The 27,122-nt window shown below is 39.0% G+C and overlaps 1 protein-coding gene across 1 annotated transcript in view; it reads right to left on the reverse strand.

The window, feature by feature from the left end:
• The window catches only part of RETREG1 (reticulophagy regulator 1), a 70,818-nt gene extending 43,847 nt beyond the window's left edge, over window positions 1–26,971 (reverse strand). The window contains exons 1-3 of the mRNA XM_030041718.1: window positions 26,632–26,971; window positions 11,314–11,420; window positions 9,511–9,541 (exon numbers count right to left, since the gene is read on the reverse strand). Coding sequence (XP_029897578.1) covers window positions 9,511–9,541; window positions 11,314–11,420; window positions 26,632–26,921 — 428 coding nt within the window. The 5' untranslated portion in view covers window positions 26,922–26,971. The remainder of the gene's footprint in view (window positions 1–9,510; window positions 9,542–11,313; window positions 11,421–26,631) is intronic.
• Window positions 26,972–27,122: the final 151 nt, after the last annotated feature.

Here is a 27,122-nt window from a genome sequence, read left to right on the forward strand (position 1 = left end):
ATCGAGTCGAACTGTAATGCTACGTATAAGTATTTTTAGAAGCCTCCACATGAAATCTCCTGAAGTTGTTCCATGAAATTACTCCTTCTGACTTATTCAAGGAATAATATTTGTTTATCCCTGAGAATATACAAACAGAATGCTAAAAAAAAAAAAAAAAAAAGGCTTTCAAACAATATGCTTGGAAATGATTACTGAAATCTCCTGTCTGTGAGACATTAGCGAGACCAAAAAACAACTGTCAAATCAGACTATGTGAGGTATTCCTCTGCATCTTGAAATTTTAATTAAATATTTCTATAAAACCACTTTTGTTATCAGAAGAAGAAAAATTTCCCAGAGGTAAGCAACAGCAATCTTCCGAATGACTCCCTAGTATCTCAGTGCTGCAAAACGAAAATATACAATATGGAAATCTTTCAGAGCTCTCTAAATAGAATAAAAAGTTTAAAATAATTCTTGAGAATTCTGACTACAACTAGCCAATGGGTTAGATGAAGGGACAGGATTGTGGGACAAATAAAGTAAGTAATACATTTCTCAAGGAATTATAGTTTAGGAAGCTAAAACTAGAAAAAATAGGGCTATCCAAGCAATTTCAGATCAACTGCTCTCACTTGGATACTTGAAGAGATACTGACCAAGCTAGTAACACAGCTGACAAGCTGTTAAAGCAGTCAATGATGATTACTCAGTATCCAAACAAGTAAAAAACAAGGCATATTTCTTTTTAAAAAGTACATAGCCCATCCTAAAGAAAAGATGGAAGCATACATCTCAGCTGTTGCAATGCTTTTGAAAATTTCCCGTATGACACTTAAAAGCAAACTGCAAAAATACAGCTTATATGCAATCCCCATGAGATAACTTCACGTTTAATTGAAAAGCCATACCAAAGGGCAGGTATTAGAAGCATCTTGTTATGAGATTGATATGTCCTTAGCATTTTCATTCAGTATGCGCACTAATCCTTCAGATGAGTGAGTGGCAATACCCTGGGACGAGTGGCAGGCGCTGTAGAGGACAGAATCAGTGTTGGAAGAGGAGCTTAAACTGGAAAACGGCATGAAACAAATCAACCAGCCAAACTCATCAGAGGCGTACTATATTTGACAAGCCAAATGCATGAACGCAAAATCGGAAAGAACTTACTAAACAAGCAGTGCAGCGAAAAAGGAGAATGTTCCCAACAGAATATAAGCTACTTGAGTTATTTGCAATAGTGTTAGAAAAAATAAATCTATGCCTGGGATGCATTTACAAAACATTTATGCTATAAAGCACAAGTCATCACTTTTACTTGATACTGATAAGGCCTCGGTTTGAGCATCATGCCAGGAGCAATACAGATACTCAAACATCAATGATAAAAGTTTCTGAAAACATAACTCACGACTCATCAAATATTAAATTGGGTTGATGGAATATATCCTTGTCAAAAAAAGTTAAAGCAGCCCCAGTAAAATTCTGCTGGTCCTTTGTTTCCGCCCTTACTTCCTCAGAAGTTACTCTTTTCTTGCCGCCGCGATAATGTTTAACCTTTATTTTTAGCTAATAGGGACAGAAGGCAAATAAGGCTTACAGAAAGAGGTATGCAATATTTATTTGGTAGCAGTAGAGGCTGGAGAATTCCAACATTTTCACCTCATCTCTTCCATGCACGCTCTACAATGAAAGGCAAGTTGAGCTCCTAGAGATGGGGAAGAGAGGAAAATGTCTTGTGATGGCTAAGGCAGAGTCATGTTCTAACCAAATTACTAGAGAACCACAGATAGTAGGCCTGACTTCAAAAGTTCACAAACCACTATATGTGAGAAGAAATCGGTTATATGCAGCACACATTATTTCTGTCAAATATAAGAAAAAACCCAAGCCAAACAAACCGACTATTTCTACCAGTGAGATACATAACACCTACAAAGGCTGTGCCATCTCCTTTGTTTCCCCTGCCCTTAAACAAGAAAGAACCAACCAACCAAGACCCCAGGATAAGTGTGTAAAAAAATGTATTAAACGATCTTCAGACTTGAAGTGTGACACTTTTGCTAAAGTTGCAGCCTTTCTAGTGAAGTATTATTATTATTTGTTCCTGTAAGACAACGAACACACAAAATTTTACCAGAATGCTGATTTTATTGTTTATCAAATATAAAAACAAACCCTGAAGAGCATATTACCTGAGAAGTGAGCTAACAATTTGGAAATAACTAGCCAGAAAGCAGGAATAAAGTCATGCAACATAAAAAAAAAAGATGTTAGTATCAAGAAGTTTTTGCAATGTAGATAATTCTTTCTGCAATCTGCAGGGAAGTTTGAGCATTTATAGATAATGTGCCTTTGAGATTTGAAAAAAACCCACCATGCATATTGCTAGCTATCTCAGCTGTGACAATGCATTATATAAAACAAAGGATAATTACAATTTGATATTTGAACTGTACGGTAGCTACTGAATAAATAAAATATAGGTTTAAACTGCAAATAAAACTCAACTTCCATTTGCTAAGACTACAGTTCCACATGTATGCATCCACCTTCTGCAGGACTGCAACCACTTTTTTATATTAAGAACATTTGGAGAATAATATTTTTAAGCATAATTATTTGAGGTACGTTATTCAGCAACATATATATATTCCACCACAAACTCCTATGAATATATGAGCTGAAATGAACAGACCATCAAACATTACAAAATACCAGGAGTGGAACTCTTTAAGTATACTAGATGCCTTCACATTATATAGAAACAACTGAAGAAGGAAATATTTGCACTCTGAAGCTGATTTTAATCTATTTATCTATTAGACTATATTCTGCCTTCCTGTAGGTCCACAGGAATTTTTTTCTTCAGTCTGTTACCAGATTTCATGCAGTTGTGTACAGCCATGTGAAGAATGGATCTCGCCTGGATGACCAAACCAAGACTAAGGGACTGTGCAACAGAAACCGATACCGATAGTCCCTTGTTTCAGTACTGACTGGCCCACAGGACTGCCCTTGGCTTACATTAGCTTTGTTCCTATCTGCACCATCAAGGAAATGGATTAACAAGCATAAAACAGAAACACTTCCGTTACAACCTTGAATCTGTTTGGATTTCCTAATGGAAAAAGACCTCTTATTTCCTAACCTGCCCATCTGCAAAGAGATCTCTTCGCAACACCCTGAAGGACAGAATATTTTTTTTTGAGATACGATTAAGCAGCATATCCTCAAGGTCTCAAGAGTGATCTGAATGTACAATCATACTGTGCCGGAGATTCATCTCAGACAAACCACTTGCATACACAAAGAGACAGAAGTAAACCTAGTCCCCATGCTTGTTTGTCGAGCCCTGCAGTTGTTACTGCTGTGGAATGCTATTCCAGCATGTTGCTGCAAGAGTCAGCTTCTTACTGTAACCATGAGCACCAGTCAATGGCATCCTTAAGACAGACAGGCCTTAAGACCAACAGGGAATAATGACACAAGGGTTGTAAATGCTCTTACTCATCTCACCACCCTAGGCTTACGGGATATATTCAAGGGAACCAAAAAGTGACCACTAAGGTACAATGTACCTGGCCAGTCTACAGACATTTCATTTAGGACAAGATGAATCATGCTATAAATCTCACAAAGTATTTCAACTCTTTCTCCATTGAGCACAAAATAAGGCTAGGCAGAATACATCAGAAATGTTTAGGCAAATGACTTGCAGATTGTCTTAAGCAAACCCAGCAGGCGAAGCGTATGCAAATCAGAGGTATGTAAAGCCTCAGACATAATAAATGAAACATGGTAATTAGATGAAAGGGGGAATTGTCTCATTATCTTCAGTGATAACATGAAAAGTTTTTTCCATTGCTGTCAGTGACATATTAGGAATAATTTTGCACAAGTGCATTACAGAGTTATGATTAAAAAGATTTTTTTTTTTCTTCTTCTTGGGAAAAAACAATAACCTCACATTGTGTGAAGTCTGTCAAGCTCTGAATGGTGCTAGTACAGAACATTGTTCCTTAGAGCGCACTGACCATTGCAATGCAATGATCAGTCTATGAGCTGGACTGATGCAAGTGTGGAATTTGCATAGGTCAAGAGATGAGTTCATGTCTTGGAAAGTTACGACCTGAATTTGAAGCTGTCACAACAGGGATTTAACACCTGCTGGCCCAATAATGGATATAGTTCCGTACCAAGCAGTAACACTCCCCTGGAAGCAGGCAGCAACTTTGATGAGAGTCCACAAGTATCACCACAGATAACTCTCATAAAAGGAATCCATGAAGGAGGGACTCGAGGAGAGGGGTGTCGAGAAACAGGAATGTCCTGGGCTTGGGCAATAACCTCTGTGCACCTGTTTGTAACCTCCTGTCAGTGAAGGCTATTATCTTAGAAGTATCCCAGCTGGCTAACTACCGAGGTTCCAGAGAGCTTCAGTATTAACCCATGGTTTTCAACATCAAGTCCTAAATTGCTTCAATAAAGACATGCCAGTTAAAAGCTGCAATCAAGAAGTGTCCTTTTTTCTTGTAATGTTCCTGTTTCTTCTTACAGAAGTCTGAGTCTTGATCGGTCTGATCATATGGGCAGCACTGGATAAGACATGGTGTTCAGGGTGCTGTGCTTTCGTATTTTTCCCCCCTCTTGGGACCAGAAGAAAGCATGCAAGTGTACCTGGGAGGAAAGCCCCCCTCTGGGAAGAAAAAGTCTTTCTTTCAAACTATGGGGCCAGGAGAACCCTTTCAAGACTTACTTTCACAGCCTAAAGAATGATAACCAAAATGTTCCAGGTATAATAATGTAGTAAGTACTACACACTTACTGCAGTCTGTGCGGCTGATGCGGCTGTTAGTGCAGTGGGGAGCTTAACACCATCTGTGGTCAGGCAGTTCTCTTCCTAGAAATCAGTAGCTTTAATTTGTTTAAAAAAAAAGATAAAGCATAGGGGGCCCTGAAAACTAGCTATGCAGAGCTGCCAGTTTTTACAGCATTAACTCTGTTCTTTCTGGCTTATTCTCTTCAGTCACTCTCTGATGGCCATTTTAAAGCGCTGTTGCTTAGACTCTTCTCAGGCTGCAACTGATTATTTTTTTTAGGCTTGCTATAAAAGGATAAATTTGAATGAGTATTAATATGACCTCCTTAAGTTTGACCCCTCAAGAAATGAAGGTGTGCTACAATTCCTGTGCATATTCTAATACATCTACTAGCACTGACTAGAGAAGCATCAGGTTTCAAAGAAATCTTGCTAGGATAGGAAGAAATAAAACAGCTTTATAAAGAAAAAGAATAATTTAACAAGTGACGTTCTGCAGTGCTCCTTTAACAGTTGTTATCCATTTTTTAAAAAGGCAAGATATCAGTAGAGAAGTTCCTCAGAAACAGAAGCAGATTCAGAAACAGAATGTGCTACAGGAGCCTGTTTCACTGAGAAAGGTTCAAGATGAGATCTCATCTTACTTCAGTTTGAAGATTTTTAATTTAAAATAGTACTAAATGACTCCAGTAGAAATAAAAGCACAGGTCTTCTTACACAGACACATTTTACATGGGAGACAACTAGCATTCCCCATTTGAGTTACGGCAATGAAAAAGAAGTGAGGCTACGCTTGCTTTAACTAGTCAGCAATGCTCAGCAAAGATCAAGGAGAACCAAAAGCAAGTGCAACAAATTAACACTATCTTTACCAGAGGACTCCAATCTCTGATGCTTGGAGTGTATGTGCAGCAGATGGGATGCACAATGCACATGAATGTTGAAAAAATGCAAGTTTCAGAACAGTGATAATCAGTCATTCACCCTCCAAATACCACAAGCTTTACTTGCAAAAATAATAGTACAAATGATACCATCTAGCTATTAAAATCATCATAAAGCTGTGCCACCATTTATGAAACATCATAGTGTGATAGTGACTGATTGATACTAATTTTCAAAACCAGAATTACATAACACAAAGGTAAGGCAGGAAACAAGTCTGTTCAGATTATCTGTTACTTTCTGACTATATCTGTTTTGATAAACTAAACTGTGTGCGGCGATGCTGTCCAGCACTAGAATTGGTCGTTGATGCAGTTAAACCATTAAAATAGCTCTTGGCAGAGTTTTGGCACATGCCAACCAGCACTTTCCCAAACAAGCCAAGGTACTTTCAAAGTTGGCACAGACCAGGAATCCTTTCCAGCCTGCACAGGGCCATTCTGCGTTGACTATAAAGCAGTTAAGTGCTATGGACACAGTTGTTTTGTGTCTGTGGGCCATCACGCCAGAGAATGATCATGAACACATTTAATTTATTAGAATAGGCATTGCCTCTCATTCAAAGTACCACAAATCTACTAAATTTTTTTCTCTGTATGTTATTTAAGAGCATGCGATTCTCTGCTGTGCAGTGTTTTTTGTAAACAGACAGTATGGGGATACGTTCGACACAGCTTGCTTATATAAGGTTACATGAAAACAGTTGTTCATATCCAATCTTGAGTAAAATGAAAAGCAACCACGCACCCAACCTTGATGTCTTACAGCAGTTCTTCCAATTTCAACACAATCAACAGATACATTTATGTTAGCATTCAAAAAAAGGAGAAGAAAAAGAAACAAACACCCACTCACAATGCAAACAAATGCAGTCTTAATGTGAACTTACAAAAGTTCTAAATGAAAGCTAGGGTGCAACAGTTGAAATTTCATTTATGTTAAACAACCTCCCTTAAATCTGCCTTAACACCAGAGGACTGTGAAGTGTCTAAAGCAACTTCTATTTTTAGAGAAGGTATGTAAGAGCCAGAGAACTGCAAACCAGTAAAGACTCATCTCTGCCCTGTGCAAACTGTCAGGAAATCTAATAAGGGACGTGCGTGCCTGTCCTATGGTAGGCCGTAAAGGACATCACATCACAAACCTTTTGTGCTTTCAAAGTGTCAACGAGCTTGCAGATCAACACTGATATCTGTAAAAATTTACCTGGATTTCTGAGAAGGCTTTCATCAAGGTGTCTCACAAAATGCTGTTACGGAGACTGAGAAGTCATGGGATATGAGAGCAATTTTTCTGGTAAAGACAGAGACTGACTGCAAGGAATTGCAGAACTTGAACCAAGTATCAAGTGATTTGCTTGCAAAAAGGCAGGTGAAATGTGAAGAGATTCACAGAGGAAAGAAAATAATCTCAAAATCACATGGGCTTTAAGATGACCTTTACTACTCGGGAGCATTATCTTGAGATGACTGTATATTCATGATAACATCAATTCAGAGCTCAGGAGAGGTTAAAAAAGCCAATCAAGCATTGGGATTTATCTTGAGAAGAAGAGAGGGCACTCTTATGACAATGTGTAGTCCTATGCCAATGTATAGTCCAAGGGTGTCCCTGAATGCTGAACGCTATTTCTAATTCTGCCCCCCCTCCCACCTCCCCAACAAAAAGGATAACAGAAATGGAAGAAAAGTGCAGAAAAGCACGATGAACGGATCAAAGCTACAGACAACTTCTATTTTAGGAACAATTAAGTAGTCATGAACTGAACCGGACAGGATAGTGGTTCATAAAGTCACAGCTTGCTGGAAATAGAGAGTGATTGCTCACTATTTCTTCCAACACAATAAAGAAAGAAAGGGATTAAGAAACTATTATATAGCAATAAACAAACACAAGGCCGTGTTCACAAAACACATAGTTCAGCTGTGGATATCTGTGCTACAGGATGCTGCGAATAGCAGAAGCTTTTTAAGAACAAAAGCAATGAGACAAATTCATGGAGGGTCCACCTAAAACAGCTTGGCAGGGGGGCAGGGAGAGACACCACTTCTGGTACCTAAAAGTCCTTCAACAGGAAGGTGCTGGAGGCTGGGAAAAGTACACCAGGAGTACCTTGCAAGCTTGTCCTGCTTTTATACACTACCCGAGGCCATGCTTCTCCTGGCTGGCCACCTTCAGAGAGTGGATACTGGGCTAGATGGACTTACGGATTGACCTTGTGCTCTTACCATTGCAAATTATTTTACACAGAGACAGACAATGCTTCTATTGTATTACCCAATGGCATAGGCTATGGTGAGTCCATCAAATTCTCTTTTCCACTCTCTGTATTCGCTTCCTACAGAACAGCGACTCAAGTCCATGATTCTGGACACCTGAAAACCTGAACCCAAGATATTTAAAGTACTATTTATAGTCTTTTCATGAAAATCAACTGTTCTGGTTTTGGGACTCGATGAACTGGGGAGTGAGAGAAAAAAGTTCTCTCAGACTGCAGAATTATTTTTCATGGAAACAAAAGGCAGTTAAAAACCTATGTTTTCCTTCCACTCTACGAGCAATTTGATTTTTTTTCCTTCCTCTTCTCAAACATAAACAGACAGGTAAATTCAGATGTCAAAACCCCAAAAGATAGTAAGTTTTATGTACATTTCTCTCACAAAGAAGATCAGGAAAGAACAACACACAAATCAGGCTAAACTACTGTGCCACAGCAATGGCTTCTCAGTTAAAATCTTTGAAGCACTGCTGGTCTACACAGATACACACAGTAGCACTAGCTATGGTAAAAGAACCATTTTACGCTGCTCCGTTCATAAACTAACCTGTCATCCATTCCATATAGCTCCCGTTCAGGTGTGTAAGAAAGCCTGAAGATATTTCATACCTCTAGAAGTTTAGGAGCGACTGCACATCTGAACTGCTTTCTGTAACTGCATGATATTGGTACCTATCTCTAGGCAGAAAACAAAACCCTGAATCTTCCCTTTTCAACTTTGCATTACTGTTTCTTCAGTGTCAGGGTGTAATACAATAGCGTACTAATGGATATGCTTTCAAATGACGTCATATATACAGTAATTCCTGGTGGTCTGTTTAGAAGAATAATGCCTTCAATATACAAACTTTTATTCTGAAAATGGGTTGTCTGTAAACCGTTTAGAGATATTGTTTATACTGCAAACCAATTAAATCAATTAATATACTCTACACTAACAACATGATATAAACATTTGCCTGTGGACTGAGACAGCCCAATGGCAAGTCAACAGACTTCACAATTATTGATTAATCTCTACTCCTATGGATACCAACTAATATTTATTTGAAATTATAATGATGAATTACTTGTGTTGGCTACTACAGAGATAAAGGCAAATCCCAGCAAGCTTACCTACTTCTAGACAGCACTAGTATAATGACCTACAGTATTATTCCCTAATAACCAACTTCAAAGAAAACACCAATTCCCAGAAAACTCAAAGCATGATAAGCCTACTGTAAGAAAAAGCATTTCTAAAAGTATTTTGATATGTTACTGTATACTTTAATATAACTCATATCAGAAAAAATACACTTTCTACACAGTTATTAAAAACTAAAGCTGATGAACAAGCAGTAATAAACCTAGAAAAGATGCTAAGATCAAAATAATTCTGTTCTATTTTAATTAGAGGGAAACTAGACCATTTTTTAAATTCCAGACTAACTATAAAAAAGAAGATATTAAATAACCAATGTATTGAAAATAATATACCTACTTCCCAGTGATGGTCCTCCAAAGCTGCGCACCTGCAATAGCGAGAATGTAAGATGAAACGCAATGCATTAAAACAGAAACAATTTTTTTTTTCTTTATTCATAAGGAATGTTCAAATTTTGGACAAAATGAATAAGGAAGTCTCTGTAACAGTCAAAACAGGAAGGATATATTAACTCAGAGTAACAGTTCTTGAATTGTTTTCTGTAAACTTAACATACCAGTTAAAAATGTAAATGGAAAAAATCAGTATTTTATATTGCTACATTTTCACATGGAAGGAGAAGATAACCAACATGACTCACACTTTACATATACAAACTGACAACCACTTTCTACATTCCTTACGAATCTGTAATAGTCTTGCCATCTAGTGGTTGGCTGAGAGTGTGAAGTAGCTACACAGAAGTGTTACACTGGGAAGAATTTTTTCTTGCTTTTTGGAGTGGCAATTCACTGATTTCAAGTCACTACTACAAGATTTGTACAGTATTACTTCAAGAACCAGATTGCTCTTGAACTCTGTGTACAATTCCATCAAAGGCAATAGTAAAATAAAAAAAAGTTAACTGTAGTAAAATAATCATCCTGTAAGCTGGGAAACACAGGTCTAGCTAGCCTCATCTCTATGATGAATGGTTGAATAATCACACAGAAACAGGAGTGAAACACAAATGAAGACAGGATTGTATTTTTACTCTCTGAGCTTGGTCAATATTGGTACACCTTGGATTTGGTCAATACAAAAATATTAGTAATTACAGCTAAGAGAGAATTTACGTCAATCACTACCTTCCAACTAGCGAGGTATTCAACATTAGTGGCAATTTCTACAACACAGAGCTTAAAAATCAAATTCTGCTAAGCTTTATAAGTTGACCTCTGAGCTTGTAATGCTCAGGCAGGAAACAGAATGGTAATGAAGACTCCAGAGAAGGCAATGACACTAAACTGTGCTTCAGAAAAGGTTGTGAATAACTGCCGTAACTTAGCAATAGGCTTTGGTGGTCAGAAATGACGTGGTAGTACTTCAAAGAGGAGTACCATGCTTCTCTGACACCTATTTCCTGCTTTTGTACTATGTTCAAGGGATTTTTCAAACACTTTGCATGGGGATTCAACAGCAAACAAAAGGCAAAATAAGACACTTTAAAAAAAAAATCTTCCTGACAGTGAAAATTACAGACTGACGACAAGCATTTTGCCAAAGAATTTTCAAGATGGTAGTGAAGTACAGGACAGGAATTAAAAAAAACCCGAACCACCAGCCCGGCCAACAAACTCAAAATCCCTTTCAAACTTGGTTGTATTCACCTAAGACTTTATACACACTGGAAGCTAAACACTACATAAAGTAGAAAAAAATGCTGCTCACTTCTTATCTCACCTGTGCTAAGATAGGTCATTTCTCAATTTATTTACAAAGTTGACCAATTTATATTGGGTGTCCCAAACCTTCCAACAATGACATGATTACAGTAATGTCAGAAGAAGTATGAATGTTTAGGAAAACTTTGTATTTTAGAAAATAATGCATTTTCAGACCTAGCAGTTAAGAAACAAGAATGACTGTTCACTGATACCAATTATACTCATGCTAAAACAAATCTCCTAATGCCCTTTCTATAAAATATAGCAAAACTTCCTTGAAAATGGTAATAGATCATCACAGATATATTATTCTTCTCTGAAATTAGCTAATACTTTTACAATAATCATAGTATTGAAGTGGATTTAGTAATGAACTAACATGCTCTGAATTGCAGGTCTTTAAGCAAGGAACTCTATTGGTATACTGCCTTACCTCTTATCCTCGAGAATACCAAATCTTTAATTATCTGAAGAATTAGCACTCCAAGTATGATGAGAGAAGTCAGATGATACACTCTCCAAGGGGTCAGTGCAACAAACCTAGAATGTCAAGAAGAAATGAATGCTGAATACTTCTAAACTTATTGGAAGCATATGTAAACTGGCAGCTGCTATTAGTACTGAAAATAAATAAAAAAAAAAAAATAGACTGGTATTACGTTAATTGAATTTAGTTTCTCCCCACAATCTTTCCACAGGAAGCAAACATTGAGAGCTCCAAGCATGACATAGTCTCATTTAAAGATACAATTGTTAAACATACATTGAGTTTGTAGTAGATTTTTGTCCGTACATTTATTTAAGCAGAGGAAGTATAGAAAACAAAATGTTTTAATTATTGCATAGGTAACATTACTTTTTAAATTAATTACGGTTTTATTAACGTAAATTGTCTTGGCACAACACATACAAAAAAGGTTAAACATTTTCTTGTGTTTCCTATAGGGTCTATGTTCACACAAGATTTTTATACAAATCATTCTTTCAAATGCAAAGATGAGGTAAAACTGTATCATTCATGGCAAACTTGTCTTCATAATGAGCTTTTGTGAATTTTGTTTTTCATTACATAAATTTTTAGAACATGTCCAAGTCAAACAGACCTAGACTCAAAATGTATGATTTATTATCTCATGCACTGCTGACTTTGCTATCCAGGTGTGTTCAGAGATTAGTTCTTCTATCTGTTTTACTGACAAATATCTTAACTCACAAAAAAGGACATGAAGTATAAAAGAATTAAAATTCAATTAAATAAAAAAAAAGCTGAAGTATTTTAATAGCGTGTTTCAAGCACTTTAAATCAGATATCTGAATACAGATAATGAGCACACTAGTATCTTTTTCAAGGTAAAAGCAAACCCAAGTAACTTAAAAAAAAACCCCAACACTTGAGGATAGACAAAACCAGTAAGAAGCCAAGGCAGTGGATCAAATGAGAATACCAACAGAAACAAAATCATACAAAGCTGGGAGGTTTCCAAGAAACCTCTCGGATTTGAAAACAGGGCAACTGGCCACCCAACTAGTTGCTGCTGCAGAGTTTTTCTGCAAGAAAGAGGGGGAAGGCAAGTGAAACCGAGTAGCAAGCATGGCCACTGGAGGAAGCCAAGAGACACCCTTTGAGCACACTTGGATTTTTAAAAAGAAAATTGACTTCCAGGTGTTTCTAACAAGCTCAGGACACACTGCAGTTTTGGAACTGCTCCAGTATTCCTTGCAAACCTCAAAAAAACAGGACTGCGTCAAAGAAAATGTCCGTGACACTAATTTTCGCATTTAACACAAGCTCATAATGCTCAATCACCCTGAGCAGACCAGGATATGATTTCCAATATGAACAGATAAGCTCACGCTGAAAGTTTTTTCTGAATATGAAGGGTTTCTACATCTGTGCAGAGTTTGAATTGTAAGACTATTCTATTAAAAAAAAGTATGAAATCAGTACCTCTGTATAATTTCAACCAGCTCAAGAAAACCAATAAAGATGTACAGAGAAAAATGATTACGAGGTAAGCTATTTCAAAGCTGCCCAAGCATAGCTCATTAAATCAAAACTCCTAACAGCTTTGCACCATGTTGTACCACTATTTTTCTTGGTAATAAACTTCAACATTAAAAATTCTTGATTCTGTTTAAGGATTAAGTTCAACTGCACTGAAGACTTTGTTTAGCCTACTTATTTAACTTATTGATAATGGGGGGTGGGAGGAGAGATATAACACCGTATAGAAAAATCAAATGAGGAATTTTTCATAAAACTTCTAGGTATCAGAAGTTTATAACAAATGCAGACCTTTAAGTTATGTGGGCTTAATACCATGCCTATTCTATAGGTTCTTTGTGGTGCTTGTGCATTAATATTTTATAGAATCAAACAGTACGCCCTGATTTAGCGATTACCATTGGCCAGTCCTCAATGGTTTCAAAGAAACACATCAATGCTGAAATTTATGTATGTGTGCGTGCATGCCGGTGCATACAAACACACACATTTTACTAGGTCTTAAAAGTAAGACCAGATGTTTACTAAAAAGCTTTAGCCTATCTTTCAAAGAATATACAGAACATGTTTGACCTACTTTATGCTGACAACTAAACCATACTCCGAGTTTCACTGCAATCACAGCTGTCACCTGCTGTTAAAAACAAGTGCACTAATGCAGACGAGGATTAGCAAACAAGGATTAACAAGGTAGCATCCTCTCTGAAAGATGCTTCCAAGTTATGGCATTCTACCTTCTTGATACTGCAGTCCTCCTGCTCCGTAGCTTTTGGAGAAGAAAACTGTAATCTAGTTGGAACAGCTAATGTAGTCGCCAAACAAGGGCTCTTCACTTGTTTGGAGAGCTTTGACTTGTTCTGACTGGACTTCCCATGCCTTAACATTATTAGCTGTCACGCTCCTTCCTCCCTTATTTAGACGGTGCTGTTTGCAAGAAAGTCCATCTCTTACAAATTCATTCACAGCCGGTGCGTGTCAGCCCTCAGGTGCTCCAACAATACAGATCAGAAAAACTGTTTGCGAGCCATATGTCAGAGATCTACGTCCTCGAAGACCTTACTGGTCAAAAGCTGATAAGGTGCCCTTGTAGTTTTTTTGGCATATGTCTATCATAAGCTTCTCAAAAGGTTAGTCCAACGTGCCGGGATCTGAAAACCACTTACTATGCTAACAGTGTCAGGATTCAAAATTCTTATAGGAATTATCAACATGATGCATAGCAACCAAACAAAAAGTTTCAGTGGTATTTTTGCTTATTATTAGGAATTGGGGCTTTTTTTCCCCTTCTTTTTTAAGGAAAAGAACAGAGTTTACTTAAGCATTTCTAACACACACGCGTATCTGACAAAACTGAAAGCCTCCAGAATGACATCATCATACACTGCACAAAAATATTTCTGTTTAGTAGAAGAATCAATAGCTATACTTACTGAACAAACTTTTATGCTCTCTTTTTAAGCAATAACAAAACAGACTGAAGTTCAAATTGTTTGATTTCTTCTACAAGCGGTGTGGAAGTAAAAACCATTACTAGAGACACAAACAAGTTTTGTCCCCCCGTGAAATTCTGCACTATTTTGAGAGGTAAATTTTGCGTTTTGGTTTTTCTTTTGTTTTTTTCAGAAAGCAAAGGTTAAAACAACGTATAGAATGATGCATTTTACATAATGATTTCCGCAGTTAACAGGGCAGCTTGGATGACAAGAGGGCAAGAAACTCTGCTGTAGACATTGTAGGACTGCACAAAAACGGTCGTGAGGTGCCACAGGACTCTAGGTATCCCCAGCACACGAGAGGCATTCACTCAGACACAGCTCCAGGGGTAGGATACAGCCATCTGGTTTGGGGGCTCATGCCAACAGTGGCCTCACCCGTGAAAGATGTCCTCCGCTTAAACGTGTAGAGCGGTCAAGTGAAAGAGCTACGGGAGGCAGTAAGCAGTTGGCAGACCACTACGGAGTACGATCTCCAAAAACTTCATTGCGTAAGAACCTGAGCAACTTGGTCTAACTGGACCTCATTTGAGCAGGTCAAACTAGCTGACCCCCTGTTGTCCTTCCAAACTGCATGCTTCCACATAGGAAGAATGTAAGCTTGATGGAACCAAGCCTGCTACTGAACTCCACAGTGGGAGATTGAGAAACCATGATTATAAAATGAAATAGGAGAGATATCACCTATTGACTGTTAGGACAATTAAGCAGTGGCTGCCCACAGAGGTTGTGGAATTTCCATCCTTGAAGGCTGTCAAGACAAAACCTGACGATCTGTTCTGAATTAAGTACTGATCTTTTCAGAGCTGGAGGTTGGACTAGAGACCTCCTGAGGCCCCTACCAACCTGAACGATATTTTCATTCTGTGACTAATTTAGTCTACTAAAAGTGGCTGGCAAATCCTTTTCTGTAAAATGCTGAACTTAGCACTTTAAGGCATAACAGCTTCTACTTCTTGGCCTGGTTGTACTGCAGCTGGACTGAAATGATCCTAAACTGCACAATTAAGAGTCAAAACTTGATAATTTCCACAACTACAAGTCAAAATTCAACTGTATAATGGTAAACTCTTTCTATTGCAATTTTAAAATAATACATATATACAATACTACATACAAATGTGAGATTTTCTGAAAAAAAAAAAAAAAAAAAAAAAAAGAGTACACCATTCTGAAACTCCACTGAGAGCTACCCTACCTGCTCTTCAGCATTTCAGTCACCTTCACTTCTTCCTACCTACAGACAATGACAGACTACAAACTCATTTTCTTAAATCCCATAATGCAACTTTTCTTAGCAAGTCACAGTTCTTTATTTTTAGTGTCACCAAATAAATACGCATTGCCATTAATCTGTACTGCCTCTTCAGAAGTTGCTAAATTCAAACATAACCTTTTCAGTATTTTGGCAACTTTCTTATTTTGCTAAATTGTTAAGTTCAAGAACCGTGCTCCGACTAAAAATAAAAAAAGAATATCCTTTTGACAAGCTTCCCATAACCATGAAGGTCAGATGGAAAGAGAAGATGGGACAACAAATGCAGCTGAAATCCCAATGGCAGAAGCAAGACTGTACATAGTAGAAGAGCAACATATTAAAACTAATGATTACACCTAATCTGGTTAGAGAGCTCCTTTACTTGCTCCTGGGAGGTGATATTATCTAATATCGCATCACCTGAAGATAGAAAAGTACCCTAAGGTACCTTGTCCTTCTTGTATTTTCTCCAACCATTATTACAGTATGGGATGGCCATATGTCAATAGTGGCAAGATATGTTAACTAACACAACAAATCCACTGGATCTGTTATATCAAGAAGTAGCCACCTCCCAGTGCAGAGCTCCTGGGCCAATTAGCTGCACAAACTTGATCGTACAGAGTCATTCAAGTGGCACAAGCCAGCTAAGAAATTTCAGAGGCAAACATTGTCATACAATATTGCAGTCTGTAAACATAAAGAACTCTTACAGGGCATGACAAAAGCCATTTTTAACTGTACTTGTGAGATACAGGGAAGGGACGGACCTACTAAATTGCTTTAAAGGTTAAATAAATCAACTTGATGATACAAGCCTCATTTCAGCTGTGAAGGTATTTGTTTACAACACATTCTAGAATTATGAATGACTTGTACTTTGTAAACACAAACCATAAGAAAATATTTCATCAAGAATTAAATGATTTAGGCTATAGGCAGCCAGAGCCAGTTATTTCTGGAAAGCCTTAGCAGGTACACTTTTAGTAACCATCTATCCTTGGATGAATTAGAGATAATCACACAAATAGATGAAAGCAGTGAATAACACAGACGTGAACACGGAGCTTTGTTTCACCATCAGCTAGTACAACATATTTATTGGCTGCATGAGTGATTTGGGGACTTCAGTTCAGTGCTCAACAAACACGTATTTACATTTTAAAATCAAAGCCCAAACTCTTCAGTCTTTTTGAGGAGTTCTAAATAGCACAGGATGGTATATACTTGTTTCCTCATTAAACGCTAAGGTGAAAATCCACTAACACTTTCCAGCCATAGTTTTCCGTAGAACTGGTCTTCTGTAAGACACAGGTGAGCAAGCACGGGCTATGACATGAAACAGGTAAGAGAATGGCTCTCACCTGTGCAGATCAAATATTTCTAGTGCATTTTGAGAATGCTCAACTGCCAACAATGGATATTCTGGCTTTTTTATCTGCTAATTTTAAAGGCATATCTACTGCTGCTCTTACAGGGGACTGCCCAACACTGTTTCAGACAGGCGTCCACAGTGATGGCATGTAGAGAAGGAAAAGTTGTGGTCCTAACAGTTTCCTGGTGGTAACTCTTTCCTACCTGGAGCTGAATGTAGACCATTCTTCCGTGCTTACTGCCGGAGTGATCAGCACCAGGCTGGTTGCAACAAATTCTGATGCGTATCTCAAGCAAGAGGTCTGGGGAAGGGGAGGAGGGTTAGTTTTCTTCTAAATACAGCATGAAGTGCACTTCCCGAAGAACGTCGCTGAAATACACTGCAAAGGCAGTATAAGAAAGCTCGTGCTCTTACTGATCACTGGCTCAATCATTTTGTTTGCCCTCTTGTGAATCAAGAAGAAATAATATATATTAAATTCAATTATATTTTGTTTAAAGGTGATTTAACACTTTGGCTGTCCTAATTGAAAAAACATGCCAAAGCAGGTTTGCAAAACCTGCTTTCTACATCTATTAAACATGTGAATTTACAACTTCTATGTGAATTGCTCTTAGATGTAAATGATTTTCATATTAAGCTTCTGTAAATATCAAAATGCAGTATCTATAAATATTAAAACCCAAATGCTCAAAAGTATTCAACGCATTTGAAATCCAAAACTCAACAATCCAGTATTTTTCCTGTGGTTCCTTTAGTACACCTTGGTCTGAGCCAAAGTATTTAGATACTTGTTCAAGAATTACAGTGCAAAAATCCTTTCCCCATTCCTGCACAAGAAGTGTAGATACTCACTTAAGGCAGAACAAGTTATGCACGCTTTTTTGGTAGCTTCTATTTATAGAATACAATTTGGTAGAATCTTGTTATATTGATATGATATTTAAATGTCGGTCTGCATGTCAGAAAGATACACAAAAACCTGTGGCACCACACATTCCCTGTTGCAGAGAGGGGAACATATTACATGTAATAAAATACATTTGCATATGTGCTGTCAAAAATTTTAGAATGAACAAAGATTTTATAAATTTTGTCTTAAAAAACCCCTCCTCACCCCTACAAAAAGCATAAATTGTTGAATAAAATAATTTCAAAAACAATTACTCTACGTTTTATGTTAATCCAGATTTAAAATACATACACCACCACTCTGGGTGTCTGGCAGCTTGAACTCAAATAGCTCTATATCTGTTTAGCTGAAAACACATGAAATACTGTAATAGAATGCTTCTTGAAATATGTACGTTAAAAAAAGTTTTACATTACCTTTAATTTAATGGAGAAAAGTGTAAGCTTCTGTACAGACATTAATTAGGAAGAAACACCTTTTTCACTAAAAGTTTTTTCTAAGTAAGAGTGCCACCCAAGAACTTAAGATATCTACGATTTTTAAGAAAACATTTCAACCAGAATAGAATGAAGAACTGGAAAGCAGTTGATTCGTGACTTATGTGCCAACTAGCAATGAGTCTTCCATTGGATAGTGCTCAGAAGACTATAAATTCTACCATTAAGTACATAAAAATAAAAAAATAGAAGAGGCATGATTCTTATTCTAAAACCTGCAGCATTTTCTTTAATTCTTTCTTTGTTAAGACAAAGACAATTCAGTCGTCAACCTTTTATTCAAGAAGCTTATTTGTCAAGTTGTATTCAAAAGATGAGGATCATATTTGTTCAGCCAGAAAGCAGAGATCAAAACAAACCTGGACAGCTGTTCTTTAGAAAACCTTCTAGAACTTATTAGGAACAAAGATTGTGGAGTAATAAATAAATCTCTTGTCATAAGAAACAGAATCCCACAGACTTAAACTACTTAAACTACTAGTACTTTGACAGCCACCTGTAGAAGTGGTAGTTCTCTCAGAGGTCTGTGCACAGGTTGCAGGGCAAAAGGCACTTCTAACTAAAGTTAGTAACACACAGGATAGGAGTTCAAATTGTATATTGTCTCTACCCTGATTACACAAAACGATATTTCAAACTTCTTATTTATAAGTCTAAATAAAAATGAAAATAGTACAATTCTCTAAGCAAAAATATTAGAAGAAACTTTAAAATGCTTTGCATTTAAGCACCAAAGAGAAATTTGCTTATAAGCTGGTAAATTTAGAAGCATATTGGTGGTCTGGGAAATAGGATCAAGCCAATAACAAAATGTCGCATTGCAAAATTAACTCACACTGTTTGCAAGGAAACTTCTTGGGGAATGCAGCAGTTAGAATCACATTTCAACATCTGTGGCTTGTGGATCAGCTTTACTGCAACCTATTGCATTCAGATAGGTATATAAAATAAAAAATTGAGAAGGAGGAAGTTTAAATGACCTAAGCTACATACCTTCTGAATCTACCATGACATCAAGTGCTACTGTTACATTGGTGAAAACAAGGGATGATATTTCCATGGAAGTTAAAATTATTTTGAATTAAACACGTAACGTCAAATAACCTGGCTTCCTTTTTTTTTTGCAGAAACATGCCCAGATGACCTTAATTAACCTGTACTCTGGCAAAGTACAGAAGAAATCCTAATCCCATTTTCTCATACAGTAGCAGCAGTTTGATGATAAACAATCCACCCCTACCATGCTGCCCTAAATCTCCTTTTCTTTAATGCTCTCATTAGTCCTGTAACATCTACCATGGAGCATAGCATATCCCCCCTAAAACCTCCATTGTTCTCAAAATTCTACTTACTATTTGAAAGGTCTCATTATTTTGAGTTAATACATGAAGAAATTATCATTTCTCTCTTAAGACGACAGCTTTAGACACAGCATTTCTAAGTTTTAGCACGACAGAATAAACCCAAGCCATGCTGCAATTCGTCTATTCTCCTTTGTTCGGGATTTCCATCTTCCGCAAAGTCCTCATCCTGGATTTGGTCCTAAATTGTTCAGTAATGCTTGCTTTCCCTCAGTTCCTCAATTATCCCATTTGATTTCTTTTCTGATTGATCCTGTTTTCATCTTACTGGTTGAAAAATGCTGTAAACTGTCCAGGTTTTTATGTAACACTGTCTGGCTCTTAAACAATGTCAATTTTCATTCCTGTAAACCAACCTCTTGGCCAAAACTATGCACACTGTCACTAAAAAGCTGTTGAGAGAATGGCTTTAAATTTTTTTGCTAACTAAATTAAATTAACTTTCTGTTCCACGCTTCAACCTCCAAAGTCTTCAAAAGTTTTAAGAATTTGTATTGGAAAAGTGAACACAAGCTTAAAACTGCCTGAGTGAAAACAAATAGACCCTAAAATTATACCACAACTTGTGTTGCCATCAGAATTTTAGCTTTACTTGAGAAAGCATATTTTGGAATATCACTGTCTAGGGAAAAAAAAAACGAAACAAAACACCAAACCACAAACTTTTTTTTAAGCTTGCAGAACAAACAGCAATTTACTGTACTATAGCTGGGTATATTAAATAATCACGACACCAGTAAGTTACAAAATCTTGGTAAAAGGCAGCAAATTAAGTTAAAACTATCAGACTAGAAGAAACATAAACTAGCAACCATGTAAGAAACCCATTCACATGGATGCACAGTGAATTTCAAAACTGCCTATGCCAGAATTTTTTTCTTCTCTTTTCTGGTAATGAATGTATTATAATTATAAAAGAAATATGTCAATATATAACCTAATCTACTATCCTTATTTAAGGGATAAGAGAGAGAAACTCTTATTAGGGTTTGAGGCAGGATTACAATCTGTATTAAATTATTCACTTGTGTGTTATCCTAATACTTTGGATTTGGGGAAAGTAATCCCAAAATTACTAAAAAGGTAGCTCTAAGATTTCCTGTAACAAAGACAGCTGAAGACTAAAATTTCCCAAATTCAAAACCACATTTAGCATCTGGTTGCTGTAAGAAGAAAAACATTTTGTCACAGAAACATACAGATGTGTTCTCCTGACTCGGGAGATAGTACAAATTTAAGATAGTGATCTGAAAGCCAACATACTACATACTGGCCTTAAAATGTCAATACCCCTTCTCACTCCAACTCACTTAATTTGCATGCATTTTTCTTTATGTTTTGCTTTCACAGATTTCTTTTATTCCAATTCTCACTTAATTTAGTTTGGTAATCTCCCTCCTGTCCACCGCCACTGACGAATTTCCCACATATACTCTAAATCAAAGAAAGTATTTTGAACCAAGTATTTTCTTCCCAAGGATTTAAATTTGGGCAGAATCAATTCTTTCTGTATTATTTTTGCTCAGTATGCTCTCAGATTTGAGTGTGGTTGTGGGAAAGCTTACGTCTGAGAGGAAAAAAAAAAAAGGATTCTGAAACAGCTAAATTACTGTGTACCTGAATTAAAGCAATAGGGAGTAAACTATTTATATACTGCAACTTGCAATTTCAATAACTGGACTCATCAAAAATCCAGAGTTCTTTAATTGAAATTAAAACCTCAATTTAGATAGCCAGTACAATCTATACAGAGTCTCTGTAAATTTCTTACTAATGACATCTCTGGTAGCACGCTGGTAATGAGGACTGGTTTGGATGGATAAAAGCCACATGATCCTTGTACAAGTGCTAAGTGAGTGATCCTTAAAGAAGGGACCACACACACTGCTGGAGGAAAGCAACCACAAACATCACAAGCCCAAGGCAGTGCTGAAAAACACTGATCACCACACCAGCCTTCTAGGAATAACAACATCCCTAGCATAAGACCACCACCTAATACAGACAAGACCAAGAAGAAAGTAACATTTTGTAAGCAGTGGACTTCCTAACGTTCAGGATGCCAAGTTCACTAAGACGTCCTGTTTGACTGAGCCGTTCCCCGAGGACTACATTGCCAGTGGTACCCACGGTCCATGTTGATAACAGGCAGAAATTTAGTGTCCCCTATCTCAAACATTTTAAATGGAACGTAATGATATAGCTGTACCAATGCATATATAGAGTTACGAACAGCTATACAAATCTGGGCACGGCATGTCTAACAGGTCAGTTTCTTTCTTGTAAAAAAGAATAAAAATCCAGATACAAGCATACAGTGTGTATGCACACTGCTCTCCAACTGTGCAGAAACCTTGCTTAATAGGAAAGCTGTCCATCAAGATGTAGTAGTGGCAGCATTCACAGTTTGTGTGCAAACACCTGAAAGAAATGCTTAGCCCAGTACTATTTTCTTATGTCAAAAGCATAAATTAATGAACGAAAAGTACTTTGAGATCTCTCCATAGTAAGCACTATCATTGCCAAGCAGAGATTTCAAGTAAGAAACACTTTAATAACAAATCTTAAAGTGAATTGGATACTTAAAAAACAAAACAAACACTTCAATAACAAATCTTAAAGCAAATTGGATACTTAAAACACACCAAAACTCTAAACTCTGAATGTGTTTTTGTTGCTAACATGTAAATAGCAATTAGAGTTTATATCTGGAATAACCTTCCTACCGCAGTCTTTATGTGATGCAATGCACACAGCCAGTTCAGATATAAGAAATAGTATTTCCTCTCTTGATGAATTAATTCTCCCATACAATGAAAATATTCTTTAGTTGTGAGACCAAACAAACAAAAAAAACCTGAGTATGGATGGTGACAGAAGACACTATTTTTAATGGTAAACTTGGGCAGCATGCCTGTCTAAATCAAGGAATGATACTTGTATTTTACACAGTCAGTCAGTTAAGTTGTTCGTCTAGTACATTAACATCATGTAACATTGTTAACAACAGACCTGCAGTAACATACAAACTTGTATATCAGAAAGCATATAAAAATCCTCAAAGAAAAATTTGGATTTGAGCTAGCAATGAGAACAGCAAACAGGGCAACGCAATAAATTCCCTCCGCATGGAGACAGAAACAGAGAAAACATCTATTACATCTTAAGTCTTCCTACTGCCTCTCTTCCCGAGAAACCCTATGGAAATCAGTCATTTGGGCAACTGGTGAATAGATGCAACTGGTGCATCTAAGGACGACCTTGCAGACTTTAATGTATTATGTTTGAAACGTGTAACTGCAAATACAAAACATGTATTTGAAACACATATCCACAGACTACGAAAGACAAGTAACAGCACAGAATTACTAAAAATAAACTTGTGCCCCTGGCCTCATAGAAACATTGAGGATGACAGATGGGGACAACAAAAATGAAAAGCGGCTGCTATCCCCTCTACCCCATACGCACACACAAAGTAATAATTAGGCTAGAATACTAGCTTAAAATCTAGGGTTGACTGTTAATACTTGTCTAAGATTAAACCCAAGACTGAAAGTTATCAGTCAGCAGCCTAACACTTAGAATACCTGGACTAAGCTTCTGGCACCAGCAGAGTATTTCTTTGCTCGTGGGCAAATCACTCACTTTTTCAGTACCATGCGTGTAAAATAGGAAAAAAATACTTATTCTCCTCATGTGGTATTTTGACATTGGTTTGTAAACTATCTACAGCAGAAAAGTAGAATCCCTATCACATTTCAGATGATTAGGTGCTAAATAATATATATTTAACCCTTGTACATTTTAAACATTTTCAGTTGGGGTCATTTGGGGTGGGGGGCTTTAAGCTGCTCATGGTGAATAAATAATGGAAGTGGTAAGTGCTAAATGCTTTTTCAAAAACCAGATTCCTCTTTAACTGCCAGCCTTGTTTCATTAATTTTTGAGAAAAATTTATGAAAAGTTAGTTCACTAAATATGCCAGTATATATAAAATCTAAATTGTATTATAATTAATATTTGATACATTTATTCAAAATACTAAAGCATATCGCATCAGCTTTTGCAGGGTCTGAACTTTAGTGCAGCCTTTACGTTAGAAATCCAAGCAAACTGAAAAATGGTACAGTACTGCCTACCCTAAAAAGGTCCTGAAGTCATGATCAAGAACTAGTTGCTTTAAGCCTTGTTAAAGAGTCCACGATGATTTGTTAGGAATATTCAAAATATGAAGGAAAACAGAATGAAATTAAATCAGTAAATTTCTTGTACCTACAAGAACATTATTTCAGTAGTAAACATTGAAAATGCATTTATATACAGTACCATGGTTGAAAGATTCTTAGTGGGAAAAAGGTTACAATCGACTATAAAAAAAAGCCAAAAACAATACCCAAAGGATTTTGCAGCATCAGAGAAATAGTTGACCCCCAGCGGCTCCTACTGCAACAGTTTACACATGAAGTCGTTTGAATGGCATACATGCAAGAACTAAACTAACTGTGAGGGAAAACACAGTCCTGCCAAAATTAAGACATGGGAGGAAGGGACTATCACTACTTTTCCAACATTTAGAAAACTGTAAAATTAAACTTCACCTCCCTCTTCCACCAACATTATTGCTGATACAGTGAGAGAAGCCTCCTATCCAGCAATATGGACTTCTCAACTTTGAGAAACACCGAGATTAGAGGCCCTGCACACTGGGAGTGAAACTACCTCTGCATAGGGATACTTGCAGGCACACGACGAAGAAAGATGAGGCACGTGAAGCAGAAACTGGGAAATGTTTCCTCAACCTAGGCTCCGGCCAGCACAAAGCCCTGTTAGGAGAGACTTCACAGGCAGCAGGGGCGAACTCTCATTCCCAGTCCTGAAGCAGCAGCGACTGGCTGAGCCATCACAAACCAGGCTGACCAGTTGGATCTCAAATGAGAAAAGGGAAAGCAGCAAACACGCTGTGCTGCAAGCACTCAGGATGCCAACACCAAAGCAGGGAAATGTGAAACTGGATTTAAATGTATGCTTCATTTTCAGAGTGTCAGATTTCATAGGTTTGCTAAAAAGACCTTTCCTGACGTTCTTCAGTCTAACCACAGAAGTTCACTGGCCATCATATCTGCTCCTACATATTTCCTAGTTTGTCTCCACCTCTCAAATCTCCCTGGCGCTAGGATAGCGAGCTTCCTGCTGAGGTACAATACCACCAAAGTAAAAGCAATCTTTGCCCTGACTTTTGCCACTCTGACTCATCCTGACAGTAAGAAAGCAGACTGAACTCTAAATTTTGATAAAATAACTTCAAATAGTGGTCATCAAACCAGTCGCCAGTAAGACTACCAAAGGAGATTTCCTATAGGCATTAGGTAATGCATGCGCTATATACCTTGCTTATGAACAAAGAACAGCAAACAGGTTGTCCAGCAGCTACTATTCCTTGAGACACAGCAATGTAATCTGTTAGACGCTGTCCCTGAAAATTTTCAGGGCCGTGTCGCAAAGAAACATTATGACTCTTCCAAATCGCTGAAAAGAACAGATGATCTCTGAAGTATGCAGAACATGAGAGCAAAACCATGTAACCTTCTCAATGAAAGGATTTACCATGGATACCTAAGAGCAAGACGGATAATAAAAGTCAACCTAAATTAGACATCACACATACTGCTCCTGGGATTAAAGAGGATAAAATGATTTTGAAAATATTTGCACAGATTTTCTCGTGCAACACAAAGCTTCAGAAAGTTCTCTTTCCACGACTTGGATCTCACGTTTAAAAATCACGCTGTTAGGGTTACAGAGAACTAAGTGGAGTTTGCAATTAATCCACCTCTTTGCTTGTTTGCCTCTCATTCACTTAAGAGGAAAGGAGGCAGTTCTCGCCACAGGAAAGGAAACACAATTCAGTCTTAGAGTCTCAACAGTATTATTAGACAGAGCCCCAATTCATAAATCGCGCTACATGAGCGAGCTGGCATGCAGCAACATTTTGGATCAGAAAATGAAAAGACGTAGGCATCGCCAAAACCTAAGATCAGGGGAAAGTCCTGAAGAAGTTTCACAGCGGAAGACGAGTTTTTTCCTACAGAAATAAACAGAAGAGTTGTTACAAACACAGAAGTGAGCACCTCCGTAGGCTAATTTCTGGGGTTTATTCAACAAAACTGTATCCGACCAGAAAAAAGCTTAGTCAAAAGAGAGGAGTGGTGCACTGCAGTAACGTTCCCGCCGTCCCCACTCCGCAAAGCCTCCACTAACTAGGCCACCCATTTGGAAAAGCACGCACAGCCCAAACGAACCCCGAACTCACGGGCCACGGCGGCAGCGGCGGCAGCGCGGCACTAAGGGCAAGCGACGGGCTCGAGGCCTAATTTCACGAGGTTTCAACGCTCTCGCAGGGAAACGCAGGCCGCATCGCTCACCTCAGCTGCCAGAAACCCAACTTCTCGGCCGGGCGTGGGGCGGCCGCCCGGGTCAGCTTCGACCTGAGGCTCCTGGACGCAAGAGGGGGGCGAGGGGGTGCAGAAAGCGGACACGGAGGGTGACAGAACCCGGTAAGGCGGACGCTCGCAAACCTCAGGGCCCTGCCCTCGCCACAGCGGCTGGCGGGGGCAGGGGAGGAGAAATGCCGGACCTTCCCCGTGGAAGGGCAGGGGGAGCGGGTCGGCTCCCCTCAAAGGGCGGCCAGGGCGCCGGTCGGGGGGAGCGGGGCAAACGCTCCTCCCGCGGGACGGAGTGAGGGGAGGAGGGGGTGTGTGTGTGGGGGGGGGGGGTCGGCGGCCCGGGCAGGGGCTCTCCTCCCCCGGGGAGGCGGCCCCGGCCCCGGCCCCGTCCCGGCTCGCTCACCAGAAGAGCAGGTTGGCGCAGACGAAGCCGCCCAGGCTGCGGAGGGGCCGCTCCCAGCTCAGCGCCGCCGCGATGCAGCAGCCCACCGCCAGCCCCGTCTCCCCCAGCAGCGCCGCCGCCGCCCCGGCCCCGCCCGACACCTCCGCCGGCTCCGCGTCCCCCGCCGTGCCCGGCTCCTCGAGGGCCTCCGGGCGCTGCCGCCCGCCGCCACGCTCCCCGCCCGCCTCCTCCGCCTCCGGCTCCGGCTCCGGGTCCGGGTCGCGGGGCTGGAGGGGCGCCGCGCTCGCCATGGCTCGGTGGCGGCCGCCGGGCTGCCGCGGGGCCGGGCCGGGCCGGGCTGGGCCGAGCGGGAGGCGGGGCAGGGGCGCGGCCCGGGCCGGGCAGCGCCAGGGGCGGGGCCCAGGAGCGCGGCCGTTACCCACCGGCGCCGGTGACGTCACCGCGCGCCGCGCGCCAGCCACGGCGGGAGGTCGGGGTGGGGGGGGGGGGGG

Source organism: Aquila chrysaetos, chromosome 18 (genome assembly GCF_900496995.4).
Source record: "Aquila chrysaetos chrysaetos chromosome 18, bAquChr1.4, whole genome shotgun sequence".
Taxonomy (NCBI): domain Eukaryota; kingdom Metazoa; phylum Chordata; class Aves; order Accipitriformes; family Accipitridae; genus Aquila; species Aquila chrysaetos.